Genomic DNA, 13707 nt, shown 5'->3' on the forward strand with positions numbered 1-13707 from the left:
AACACATCCATGCTAGAGAGCATTCGGGCAAGCACCTCATCATTGGACATAGTGGAAGTGCCCTGGAATGAAGGTCCAGCTCCGGAGGTACCTGCACCAAAACTAAAACCAGGGAAAGGAGGTGGAATATCCTCCTTTGTGTCAGCGCCTCCTGCATCCTGAGTGTCTGCATGAGCAGAACTGTTTGCTAGAGCACCCATTAAACGATAAGAATCTCCGGCTTTCTCCACTATCCGCATATGGATCATCATATCGATATCTAACCTGGTGCCTCTGCCTCCAACAAGACTGTCATAAATAGGTCTAGCCGGGTTCCACACCCTCAAATAGGTAGCAATGTGTGTGACAAAGCTACCCATCATGATGGCTCCCTTATCTGCTCGTGCCACTAGAGCCCATTTTTGACCCAACCAGTAACCAACATGCAGCAAAACTCCGTGGTTAATAGCCCATAGAAAGTAAAGCTCATTTCTTCCTAAAACTCCATCACTTTCACTTCGGCCAAATATGGTACAGACCAAAAATTTGTGTATGTATCTTAAAGCAGGATTTTTCAGTTTGGAAGCCTTAGAGACTCTAGGCTTATAACTGGTTTCTCTCGTCAATTCATGCCACCTATCTGAATCAAAAGAATCTGTAGGGATTTATGTAACTGCATTCTCAGTGGGAAAGCCAAAAATGTGCTTCAATTCATCTATTGACAGTTCAAAATCTCTACCAAGTAGTCGAAACCGAACAAAATTCCGAACAGATCCGACTGGAAATCTAATGAGTGAAGAATACGAACTTAAAAATTCTAATGTCAGAGGGGCATACACCGGATCCTTCATTTCAATAAAATTACCCCACCCCACTCGCCTCAATGGCTCAATTACATTATCCCTAAGTCCAACGATTGACAAAGCATGCTCATCGATAAATTTATTTGGCAACATAGGGCGTGAGGAGAGTTTGTGATACCTTTCTAGTTGTGCGTGAGAGCTTGTTTCAAACGGAGGAAGGGGTGGACTGTCGGATGGTGGAGAAACGGTGGAAGATCGAGAAGAGCATTGTCCAACGGCTACAGATGAAGCAGGTTTGCTTCTTTTGTACCTGGGAGGCATGATTATAAAAAATATTGAAGAAAATGTGAAGAAAATGAGAGAAAAGGATAGAAAATGAGAGAAAATGAGAGAAAATGGAGAGAAAGGGCGCTGGCAGCTAGGGCGTGTGGAGCTGAAGTGGGGCATGCCATTTAAATAGCATAGTGCGCACGGGCGTGCAGTTCAGCACGGTCTGGACCGTGCGCGATTCTGGAGGTCTGATTGAAAGCGGGCACGGGCGTGGGCCGTTGCACGGCCTTGGGCGTGGGCCGTTGCACGGCCTTGGGCGTGCAAGCCCCTAGAAGTCCTTGTGCAAGCGGCACGGGCGTGCGCCTTGGCACGGCTGTGGGCATGCGCGTCTCTCCTGCAGGGCAAGGCTAACTCACCGGGCACGGGGGTGCGCTTGGGCATGGCCTGGGGCGTGCAAGCCCCTGGAAGTCCTTGTGCAAGCGGCACGGGCGTGCGTCTTAGCACGGTCTTGGGTGTGCAAGCCCCTGGAAGTCCTTGTGCAAGCGGCACGGGAGTGCGCCTTGGCACGGCTGATGGCGTGCTATGGGGCACGGGCGTGCTGCATGGCACGGTTCGAGACGTGCTAAGCTCTGTTTCTAAATTTTTTTTTTTTATATACCACAATTTGACCTGGCTAGGGCATGCTATCTTTTGATTTCTTTAGTGTTCCTGAAATAAATTAACCAACAACAACACAAAATAAACAATTAAATTGAAATGAAAATGGGTTGTCTCCCAAAAGCACTTTTGTTTAACGTCATTAAGTTCGACGTACTGAACTTGATCCAAGCTAATCAAGACTGATAGCAGTTTTAATAGGATCAAAATTTCCACCTTGGTAAACCTTTAAACGGTGAGCGTTAACTTTGAAACTTTGGTCACCATCCATTATCTCAACTGCTCCATGCGGGAAAATTTCTTTAATCGTGAATGGGCCGGACCATCTTGACCGCAATTTTCCTGGGAAAAGGCGGAGTCTAGAGTTGTAGAGTAATACCTGTTGGCCTATCCTTAGATTCCGTAGGATGATACGCTTATCATGCCACTGTTTTGTGCGCTCTTTATAGATTTTGGCATTTTCATAGGCATGGAGCCTCATCTCATCCATCATGTTTAATTGAAGTAGCCTCTTTTGGCCAACTTCCTTAGTATCAAAGTTGAGGAATTGGATTGCCCAATATGCCTTATGCTCAAGCTCGACAGGGAGGTGACAAGCCTTACCGTATACCATTCGATATGGTGACATGCCAATTGGTGTTTTGAATGCAGTTCTGTTGGCCCAAAGAGCATCATCGAGCTTCTTGGACCAGTCCTTCCTTGATTGGCCAACTGTTGTCTCCAGAATCTTCTTGATTTCTCGGTTCGTGACTTCTACTTGTCTGCTCATTTGAGGGTGGTATGGAGTACCTACGCGGTGTGTAACACCATATCTGGAAAGTAGTGAGCAAGATATTTGTTATAGAAGTGCTTACCTCCATCTGTGATTATTGCTCGCGGAGTACCATGTCGTGTGAAAATATATTTCTTGATGAAGCTCATCACACTTTTGGCATCATTATTGGGAAGGGCAACAGCTTCTACCCATTTTGACACATAGTCTACCGCCACCAGGATGTATTGGTTTGAGTATGATGATGGAAAAGGTCCCATGAAGTCCAGACCCCAAACATCGAAGATTTCGACTTGAAGAATGCTATGCAAAGGCATCTCATGTCTCTTGGAAATGTTACCTAACCTTTGACAGTGATCACAAAGACGAACATAGTTAAAAGCATCTTTAAATAGATTAGGCCAATACAAACCGCTTTCCAATACACGCGCTGCCGTCTTGTTTGCTCCAAAATGCCCTCCACATTCTATTGAATGGCAGAACTTAAGGACACTTTCCATTTCACTTTCCGGTATACACCGCCAGAATAGCTGATCACTACAATATTTGAACAAAAAGGGTTCCTCCCAATAGTAGTATTTGATATCATGGAAGAATTTTTTCTTTTGTTGATAGGAAAAGTTAGGAGGAGTGATTTTGCAAACAAGATAGTTAACTATATCAGCATACCAGGGGGCTTGAGTATTTACCATTAGCAAAAGTTGCTCATGGGGGAAGCTTTCATTGATTTGTAGCTCGGTTGTATCCTCTTCCCCCAACTCTAACCTGGAAAGGTGGTCAGCCACAAGATTCTCGGTTCCCTTTTTATCGCGAATTTCCAGATCAAATTCCTGCAATAAGAGAAGCCAACGAATTAGTCTCAGTTTTGCATCTTTCTTTTCTAGCAAATATTTGATGGCTGAGTGGTCTGTGTAGACTATTGTTTTGGCTCCAATTAAATAGGCCCTGAATTTGTCAAAAGCAAAAACAATAGCTAACAATTCTTTTTCAGTAGTTGCATAATTCAATTGCGCATCATTCAATGTGCGACTAGAATAATAGATAACATGCAACTTCTTTTCCTTCCTTTGGCCAAGAACGGCTCCAATAGCATGATCACTAGCATCACACATTAGTTCAAACGGGAGAGTCCAATCTGGTGTAGTGATGATAGGTGCTGAGATCAACTCCCTCTTTAACCTGTTAAAAGCATCTAAACACTCTTTGTCAAAATTAAAAGGAACATCTTTAACCAATAAATTACAAAGAGGTTTTGTGATTTTTGAGAAGTCCTTGATAAACCTTCTGTAGAAACCTGCATGATCTAGAAAACTCCTTATTCCTATCACTGAGTTAGGAGGAGGAAGTTTTTCAATTACCTCGATTTTGGCTTTGTCTACTTCAATTCCTGCTTGGGAGATCTTATGCCCTAAGACAATACCTTCACTAACCATAAAGTGACATTTTTCCCAATTTAAAATAAGGTTAGTGTCTTCACATCGTTGCATTACTAAAGATAAATTATGAAGACATGCATCGAAAGAGGAGCCAAAAACAGAAAAATCATATATAAATATCTTAATAGATTTCTCAACCATATTGGAAAATATGGACATCATGCATCTTTGGAAGGTTGCAGGAGCATTGCAGAGTCCAAAAGGCATTCTTCTATAGGCAAAAGTGCTATAAGGGCAAGTGAAAGTAGTTTTCTCTTGATCTTCAGGAGCAATAAGTATTTGGAAGTATCTTGAATATCCATCCAAGAAACAATAGAAAGGATAACCTGCAAGTCTTTCAAGCATTTGATCAATAAAGGGTAGGGGAAAGTGGTCTTTACGTGTTGCTTTGTTCAATTTTTTGTAATCTATACACACACGCCAACCCGTGACTGTTCTAGTGGGAATTAATTCATTGTTTTCATTTGAGATAACAGTCATACCTCCTTTTTTTGGCACAACTTGAATAGGACTTACCCAACTACTATCGGAGATTGGATAGATAATGCCAGCATCCAGAAGTTTTATGATTTCAGCCTTCACTACCTCCTTCATGTTTGGATTCAATCGTCTTTGATGCTCGATTGAAGGCTTGTAGTCTTCTTCCATCAGGATTTTGTGCATGCATACACTCGGGCTTATTCCTTGTAAATCAGAAATAGACCACCCTATTGCTTTCTTGTGCTTTCGAAGAACCTGCAACAACCCTTCCTCTTGATCAAGCATTAAGTGAGAGGAAATAATAACAGGAAAAGAGTTGTTCTCACCTAGAAATGCATGCTTCAAATGAGGAGGAAGCTGCTTCAGTTCTTGTTTGGGAGGTGTACCTTCTTTTTCTTTTTCTTCTGTTTTATTTTCATTATCATCTACGCTATGTAAAGTGTTCTCTACACATTTATCAATTACATCTATTCTAAAGCAATCATCATAGTCCATAGAAAGTTTACAAGATTTTAACACATCAAAAACAACTTCTTCTTGACCTACTCTCAATGTTAGTTTCCCATCATGTACATCAATTAGAGCTCTTGCAATTGCAAGAAAAGGTCTTCCAAGGATCAATGATCCTTTTCTGCCTTCATCAATGTCAAGGATGACAAAATCAACTAGAAAAATGAATTTTCCTACCTTGACTAGTACGTCCTCTACAATTCCCTTGGGGTATTTGATTGATCGGTCGGCCAATTGTAGAGACATTCTTGTTGGCTTGAGCTCTCCCATACCTAGCATTTTAAAGACTTCATAAGACATCAGATTTATGCTAGCTCCTAGGTCAGCTAAAGCCTTTTCGAAATTTAAATTGCCAATATTATAAGGAATAGAAAAACTCCCTGGATCTTTAAGCTTTGGTGGCAATTTATTTTGAATGATCGCACTGCATTCTTCAGTCAGTTTCACCATTCCTTGGTCATCAATCTTTCTTTTCTTGCTCAAGATTTCTTTTAAGAACTTCGCATAGCTGGGCATTTGAGCAAGAGCTTCAGCAAAAGGGATGTTTATTTGAAGCTTTTTTAAGACGTCCAGAAATTTCATGAAGCTTTGGTCATCCTGCGTCTTTTTCAACCTTTGTGGAAATGGAACGGGTGGAACGTACGGTTTCACTTCTTCCCTCTCCACCAGATCAATGATAGGCGCCTTTCTCTCTTCTTCTTTCTCCTTCTCCTTTCTGGGCTTGTCTTCCAATTCTTTACCACTCCTCAAGGTTATGGCTTGTACCTGTTCTTTAGGATTTTTCTCAGTGTTACTAGGTAACGTACCTTGAGGTCTAGCTGCCATCATGTTTGCAAACTGTCCCATTTGGATCTCCAGGTTTCTTATCGCAGCTTGTTGGATTTTGTTGTGTTCTCTTGTTTCATTCATGAAATCCATGTGCGATTTCGAGAGGGCAGTAAGGAGATCATCATGAGACTTTTCTCAGGAGGCAAGAAACCTGGTGGTGCATTTAAAGTGTTGTTAGAATTACCATATGAAAGATTCGGATGATTTCTCAACCTGTTATCGTAATGATTCAAATATGGATAATTCCTCCTCTGTTGTTTCATCACGTAGTTCACTTGCTCCAAAGTTTGTGGATTTGCAGAATCTAATATGCATTCTCCAACTCCATGTGGTTCGTTGCATCTGTCACAAGTTTGCATGATGGAGTTCACAGATTTAGTGGTTAGTAAGTCTAACTTTCTTACCATGTTGTCAACCTTTGCATTTAGTGCAGTGATGGCATCAATTTCATAGATCCAAGTAGTTTTTCTTCTTTCAGAACTGCTTTGATAATGGCTATTGCTTGCCATTTCTTCTATTAAATCGTATGCTTCATCGATCTCTTTTCTTTCGAAAGATCCTCTTGCAGCTGCATCAAGTGTAATCTTAATATTAAGTGACAATGAATTATAAAAAGTTTGGACTTGTAACCATTTGGGCAAACTATGGTGAGGACATTTTCTCAGCAAATCTTTAAATCTTTCCCAAGCTTCATATAAGCTTTCTTGATCATGATGAACAAAAGTCATGATCTCATTCCTCAACTTGGTGGTTTTAGAAGATGGAAAGAATTTAGCCAAAAATTTCTGGGCTAATTCTTCCCAAGTTGTAAAACTTCCAGCTGGGCAAGATTGTAACCATGATCGTGCTTTATCCCTTAGAGTAAAAGGAAAGAGTCTTAATCTAATGGCATCGTCAGAAACACGATTTTGCTTAAAAGTATCACAGATTTCCAGGAAATTAGTGATGTGAGCATTGGGATCTTCACTAGGGAGTCCCCCATATTGAATAGAAGTGGAAAGCAACTGAATAATTGCTGGTTTGATTTAAAAGTTATTAGCTTCCACTCTTGGTCTAGTGATGCTGGAGGTAGCTCCATTAAGAGAGGGCGTGGTGTAGTCTCGCAAGGTGCGAACATTTTGTTGTTGTCCGATCTGAGGATTTGCAGCAAGAGGTATGTTCGGAAGTTGAGGATTAATGCCGTCCATGTTTGATTGTTGCTCAGATCTGTTTTCTTACGCTCTCCTTGCTGCGTTATTTCTTCTACAGGTTTTCTCAATTTCTGGATCAAAGATCAGAGGTTCTGTTCTCCCTAATCGTCTTTGCATAAAACCTGAGATATTTTAAAAAAAATTAAAAACAAATGAATAAATGAATGTCTAAATTAATAACAAGATAATTACTATTGATATTGGTATTGCCAATCCCCGGCAACGGCGCCAAAAACTTGACAGCTTATTTCGCAAGTGTACAAATCGCTACATGTAATATATGAATGAGTAAGATATCGTTCCCATGAGGATTGTAATCCAAGTACCAAAATTGTGTTATCTTGTTATTATTTAAATGATAATTAAGAGATTTGTTGTATAAAAGTAAAATGAACAAAATCAAGTAACCAAAAGTTGATTAAAAGGAGTCAAGGGGTTGAAACTACTAGGGGTTTTGATTTCACTTAATTCTTGCCAATTTATTTCATTAGTTCATTAATCAATTTAATTATTCAAGTAGGGGAAACAACTCTAAATTCACTAACAAGCACTTCCGATGTATTGCTAGCTATTTTAATCCCATTTAATTACCTATCTTCCAATAGCGAAATCAAATATGAATTAAATCATTAAGCTATGTAGTTGTTTAAGAATTTACAATTTAAATTTGATAAATTGTAAAAACCCCCCCATGAGTCAAACCATATAGCTTCCGCATTAAGTTATTATTCTTATGTATTTTATTAACTCTTTTCATATCAAAGATCCTTCTTCCGATAGTGATATTTGAAATAATTCAATCTAGGGGAAAATTCTGCCTAGAAGCATTAAGTTCATTAATAAATCATAACTTGAATAAGGAAAAATAAATCTAATTGCATAAATTGGAAAAGAAATTAAGCTACATCAAACCTCTAGTATAAGAAATTAGTTACACATAGTACTTAAATAAAACTCAACAATACTTGATAAATATTCCATAATCAATAAAGATAATGAAAGAAATAAACAAGAGTAAGAGTTTAGAATTAAGAACTAATGGTAGGTTGCTTGGATGGCTTCCTTGAAACACTTGACAACTCTTGAATGCCCTCTTCTAAAAGAGAAACTATATACAAACTATGAGAGGGAGAATAGATGCAGAGTGGAATGTAATGTGTGGGATGGGATGATTTGACATGAACTCTCCTCTTCTTTATATAAACTTCTTTGGTATAGGATTCCATATGGTTTAATGATCAAAGTCTTCTTTTGTTAGGTTGTAAAGCTCTCTTTTAGGTCTCCATTTTCTTTAATCATGACTCACCCATGTGCATAGAGTTGATCTTGGTTTGCATGTGAGGAAAGTTGTCCAAAGTGAGCTATGAAAATAGTAGGAATTAGTTGGCAACTTTTGACTCAGATTCAGGATTTCTTGCTTGGCACGGGCGTGCTGCCTAGCACGGTTTGGGGCGTGCCAGGCTCTAGAAGTCTAAGGCTCTCAGCATGGGCCGTGCTGTTCAGCACGGTCTGGGAAGGTATAGCGCGCACGGGCGTGCACATTGGCATGGCCTGGGGCGTGCAAGCCCCTCGAAGTCTGGAACATGTGTAGCACGGGCGTGCTTCAGCTGCACGAGCCAAGCTTCTATCTCCAGCGCGCGCACGGGCGTGTGCCTTGGCACGGTCTGAGGCGTGCAAGCTCCTGGAAGTCTATGGCTGTTGTGGCACGGGCGTGGGGCTCAGCATGGGCTGGGGCGTGCGCGTCTCTGGATCTTTGCCTATTTTGCCTCGCATTTGGCACGGCCGTGCTGATCAGCACGGGCTGGAGCGTGCTAAATATGTTTTGCCTTTATTTTTGTTCTTTTCTTGCATAATCCTACAATTTTCCTCCAAATCAAGTGAGTTGTGTTTCAGGGAAGCTTTTTAATAAAAATATAACAATATTATATAAAAATTAATTTAGATAGATAAAATATACTAGAATTCTTAGTGAAAGTTAAAATAAAAACACTATAAAAATTAGTGCTATCAATTATTGACCGTGTGTTGTACACACATAAATCCTTAGTGAAAAATTGGAATAAAGTGATAATAAAATGTCAAGTTCGTGAGTTTTTTATTCCAAAAGTTTGTTTGTGGGTTTTTTGTACATTTGGGCCAAATGTAGGATGCAAATTGAACCTTTTTCCAAAATCTTGTGACACCTTCAACTTTTACTTTAACCTATTGTATCCATTAAATACTTCAACTTGTAAAAATTATTCCATTGAATACTCAAACTTCTTAAATTATTTCAATTAAACAGTTATTAAATAATTGAAAAATATGACAATTATTATTCCAAAGATTATATTAACCACACATTAAGAGAAAATTATGATAAGATGAAGTAATACATGAGTTCAAATTTAGGGTATTACATTATATATTATCTTAAGAAACTGTAATAATTAATCTTAACTTATAACTGTTATAGGTTGCAACAATAATGGCATAAGGTGGCCCTTGGTTTCGCTGCCTGGGGCGCCATGCCCATCTCCATGATGGTAAAAGAATTGAGAAGCTCTGGCGAGATTTGGACTCGCACTAAGAAAAGGTTCTGAGAAGGGATAATCACCAACCATAGCCTCATTCATCGTCTTCCATGTTTTATGGACTATATCATTGATATGTTGGCGCCCAACTTCTTCTGAAACTCCTCTTTCGTTCATATAACATTGAACTGCCTTCAGATTATCTCCTCTCGCCAATTCATACTGACCATTAAACAAATAACAAAATTGCATGAATTGTCAACAAGTAAGATCATAAGTAAGGTCATATTTCTCACCAATGAAGTTCCCAAATCATTAGTGAGACGAACAATTAAGGAACAGCAATGCATGATAGTCGGAAGTTTGTCAATGTAGTCCAAGGCCTCCATGGTTATTTTCTAAGCACTAAGAAAATATGTACAAAATAACATGAGGGGTGCTGCTATTGAAATAACTGCATTATCTAGATACTCTTCAAATCTTGGTTTGTATCCTTTATGGTACCACTTTGCTTCTGTAAGGTAGGCCTTACAGAGTTTTGCCCACTGCAATTAAAAGGACAAAAAAAAACATGTTCCCATTTCTCTGAATGATTCAAATTTTGGCTCAAAAGCCAAACCACAAAACCAAAAGTAGTGCTCCACCAGCCTGTCTCGAGAAAAGTTTATTTTATTTAATCCCAAATCCACAGTCCACCACCTGAAATTTTATAGTATTAATTAAATTAATCACACAAAAATTTGGCTAAATGTCATCATCAGGTTAAATATCATCATACTATTGGAAAACAAATGAATTTTGCAAAAACATTAAATAAATTAAATTAAACCGTTCTAGAATAAAAATGGGCAACTCAATGTACAAAACGTCCTACATGTTTAGAATTATTAAGTTATCATTTTCGGCTGAAATGATATTTTTCGTAAGTGTTATCGAACAATTTAAGACTATTAGATATTAAAAATTTTAATTAAGTGTTGAATGATTTTATCAACCACTACCTTAATTAAATAATTTTGAATATCGGTAGATTATGATCAAATCAGCCAACTTGCCACGTCTAACGTGGATAAGGTTGTTTTTTTTTTTTTTTTTTTTTTTGTCAATTTATCACAATCCATCAAAATGTTCTTTAATTCCAAAACATTATTCTTTAATTCAATTTTATCCCCATTTTTTTCCTAATCAATAAAAACCAACCCCATATGCTAAATATTTTTCAATTTACCTTTTTTATAATATTTTTTATCACCTTTCTTAAAAAAAAAAAAAAAAAAAAAAAAAGCAAAGTGCTACTATTAAACTACACAAGATCGAAAATAAAAATATACCTTGCCAATTTGCGAACTTCTTTTTGATAAATAGATTGCAACATGTTGAAATCCAATTTAGCAAGTTGAAGCAAAGTAGGATTCATGTGTTGCTCTTGTTCATATGCATCGATAAACCATCTAGCCTCCAACCTATTCAGCCGCCAATGGATTGGCATATCCAAAGCATGCTCTATTTTCCTGCCAAAACTTCCAGATGTAGATGTTTTCAGAGCCATCAAACTTTTGGTACTAAAGATCTTGGCCTCATCTATGTTACTTTCACCTTCAAACCCAAAGAAAGAAGCCTCGTACATACTCAACATTCCTTTCACATCCTCACAAAGTGATGCCTTGAATTCATCTTTCTCATCTTTGAACCTCTCAAATACATCTACCCAAATAAAATTAAATACAAATGAGAATGTTAGGAAAAAAATGTTCACTTGATAATAATAAAAATTCATATTTTAATTTAACTTCACAAGCATTATTCATAACTTTCATAATATAAAATAAATTTAGAAATTTTTTATATAAAAGTTTTTGAATTTTTATTATTGATTATTTATAATAATAATACCATTTTCTATCATTTTTTAATTTTTTAAAAAATAAAGGATATAATGTATTTGTAATAATACAATTAATTATTTATTAAAGCATAATTTAAAATTTTATTTTATTTAAATATTTTAATCTTTTCAAATGAAAATATTTTGTAGAAAAAATTATTTACAAATATTATAATTTTAATTATGAAAATATCATTGTTTAAATGTAGAAAACAGTTGGAAAATATGTCTTTTGTTATAAAGAAAAACTCTGAAAAATAACTTAAAATTGTTTTCCAGTTAGAAAACAGACTAATTTGAGCACAAAACTCAGTTTTTCAATTTTCTTGAAAAATTGTTCTAGAAAATTACTCCAGCTTTCTACAACTCAACAAACCCTTAGTATCCATTTCGTTCATTTTTGCATTAAATAATTTATATAATGATAAAAGATTAAAACATAAAACAAATTAACATTATTCAAACAAGCAGAAGGTTTCTAATGGTTATTATTAGCATCACTAGAATTAGAGCATGTTCAACAATACTAGCTATTTATACAACTATTTAGAGTAAAAATGTTCAGTAAAAATAGTTGTTTAATTAGCTATTGAATTTAATATTGAATTTAAATATTAAGTGAGAATTTTAACTTATGACTATATAAGTGAAATCATTATAAAAAAATAGAGAATTTATATAATGTGTTATTATTTTTCTATCAAAAAAATGTCAATTTATAATGAGTAGTCCAATTATATAAATTGAAATCATTATCATTTCTAAAATGATAATACAATTTCCTCACATATTCCTCTACTAATTCATTATTAAATTATCTTGTTTAAATTTTTGAGTAAAATAAATGTAATTTTTTAACTTAATTGCAGACTTGCAGTACCATAGCAACCATTGAAAAGAAAGACTTTAAACTAATGTTAATATAAATTAATTAAGGATAATATAAGTTAATTAAGTACATAATCGTCAAAAAAATTTCAATTAAAAAATGGAAACGCTAAAGGTTAAATAGATTAACATTTTAATGAAAGCTGTTGCCAAATTTACAAACACAATATTTTGACGTCGTTAAAAACTCTAAACTCTCCCTCAAAAGTTGTTGCCAAATAGAGCCTTATTAGTAGTTGGATATTCGTTGATCTATTCGATTTTTACCGATTTATGGGAAAGAAAAAGGTTTGTCAGTTCAGCATCCTGTTATCTGTAGACTACAACCAAAATTAGAAAATGTGGTAAGTATATAAATGACAAATAATTGAATTGGTGGTACCTTCGGGTGCATGATACCCATGCTGTCTAAATAACCTAAAACGAAGTGCAGTAGCATAAAGATCATCATCGTATGGCCAACCATTATTAGTATTTGAATAGACAGCATTAAGTGCATCCTTAATCTCCAACTCAAATTGGTACTTCAAGCCTAGCCTTTGAACTTCATCAATGAGCTCAAGCTTGGCTAATGGCTCCATCTCTCTATTAATAAGACTCTTCACTTCATTTTTCAGTTTCTCAACCTGCTTGGTAGGTTTCTCTTCCTGCAAAAATGCAAATATTGTGAGTATTCACCCTATGAAATGATGAACACCAAAGTGTTAATCACAAAAACATTCAAGTTGTTGTGCTAAATTGTTGAAACAATTTGTTTTGAGTATATCAACTCTTTATCTTTTATCTTTTAACTTTATGCATCGATGATCTGTAGATGTTATTATAAAGCAGAATACCTTGGCTATAATCTTTAATAAATTATTATTATAAAGCATGTCAATCCATGCAATTAACTTTATAATCTGTAGATGTCAGATCTTCACTTTGGCTGGTTAGCCAAGTATGTGAGAATTCAGATATTCATCTGTTATTTGCACAATCTGGAATATGTGCAAGTGTCCCCATATTCACTTTGGCTGTAATCTGTAGATGTCAGATCATATGTTGTCCGGTTGATCTTGTAACTTATGAGACGAGTGAGAGGTATCAAGTTTTGAGTCCTCTCACCTTAGAGTTTTTATAAATAACATTTGGAACGAACAGTCACACAGCTGATAGTAAGTAAATATATGATTTATGTATAAGATAATATTTAAATATATTAAACCAAAGGAAGATGAAGTAACATACAGAGTGTTTACTGGGAAGTGACTGAAGAAGATCATAGTCCCAAACAGTAGACTCATAATTTGCAGAGCGCCTACTTGTTACTAGCCCGTCAGTGGCAGCAACGTTAGCAGAGACACACCGAATAGACCTAAAAACATTTGCATATGGGACCTTTTTATGCGAATTAATAGAAAACTGGGTTGATGTAGCAAGAGGAAATGACAGAACAGCTTGTAGAGCCATTGTTGTAACTGCACAAACTCTAGAGAGATATACAAGAAGGAGAG

At 36.4% G+C, this 13707-nt stretch overlaps 1 protein-coding gene, 1 non-coding gene and 1 pseudogene across 2 annotated transcripts; 1 reads left to right on the top strand and 2 right to left on the bottom strand.

Moving 5' to 3' along the window:
• Positions 1-1881: 1881 nt before the first annotated feature.
• On the bottom strand, positions 1882-5423 carry LOC149497509 (uncharacterized). Its single transcript, XM_089719197.1, has 5 exons — positions 4503-5423; positions 3763-3881; positions 3528-3660; positions 3247-3311; positions 1882-2521 (listed from the first exon to the last, which is right to left on the bottom strand). Exons 1-5 carry the CDS (start codon positions 5421-5423, stop codon positions 1882-1884), a joined length of 1878 nt encoding a protein of 625 aa, XP_089575323.1.
• Positions 5424-6374: 951 nt separating this feature from the next.
• On the top strand, positions 6375-6481 carry LOC149497510 (small nucleolar RNA R71). The gene has a single exon (XR_016320300.1). It is a non-coding gene; the product is annotated as a small nucleolar RNA R71 (small nucleolar RNA).
• A 2879-nt stretch (positions 6482-9360) lies between these two features.
• LOC149497511 (beta-bisabolene synthase-like) lies at positions 9361-13707 on the bottom strand (annotated as a pseudogene).

The sequence above is a fragment of the Jatropha curcas genome, chromosome 3 (assembly GCF_041381405.1).
Source record: "Jatropha curcas cultivar XTBG-Jc1 chromosome 3, XTBG_Jcur_1.0, whole genome shotgun sequence".
NCBI lineage: Eukaryota > Viridiplantae > Streptophyta > Magnoliopsida > Malpighiales > Euphorbiaceae > Jatropha > Jatropha curcas.

What these genes read in the sequence shown, in the direction of transcription:
- LOC149497509 (XM_089719197.1), bottom strand. Translation starts at nt 5,423, where the DNA reads ATGCCCAGCTATGCGAAGTTCTTAAAAGAAATCTTGAGCAAGAAAAGA. An exon ending in TGAATCCAAACATGAAGGAG is followed by an intron (nt 3,882 to 4,502) that starts GTAGTGAAGGCT and finishes TTAGGGCATAAG; the next exon opens with ATCTCCCAAGCAGGAATTGA. An exon ending in CATGCAGGTTTCTACAGAAG is followed by an intron (nt 3,661 to 3,762) that starts GTTTATCAAGGA and finishes TGCTTTTAACAG; the next exon opens with GTTAAAGAGGGAGTTGATCT.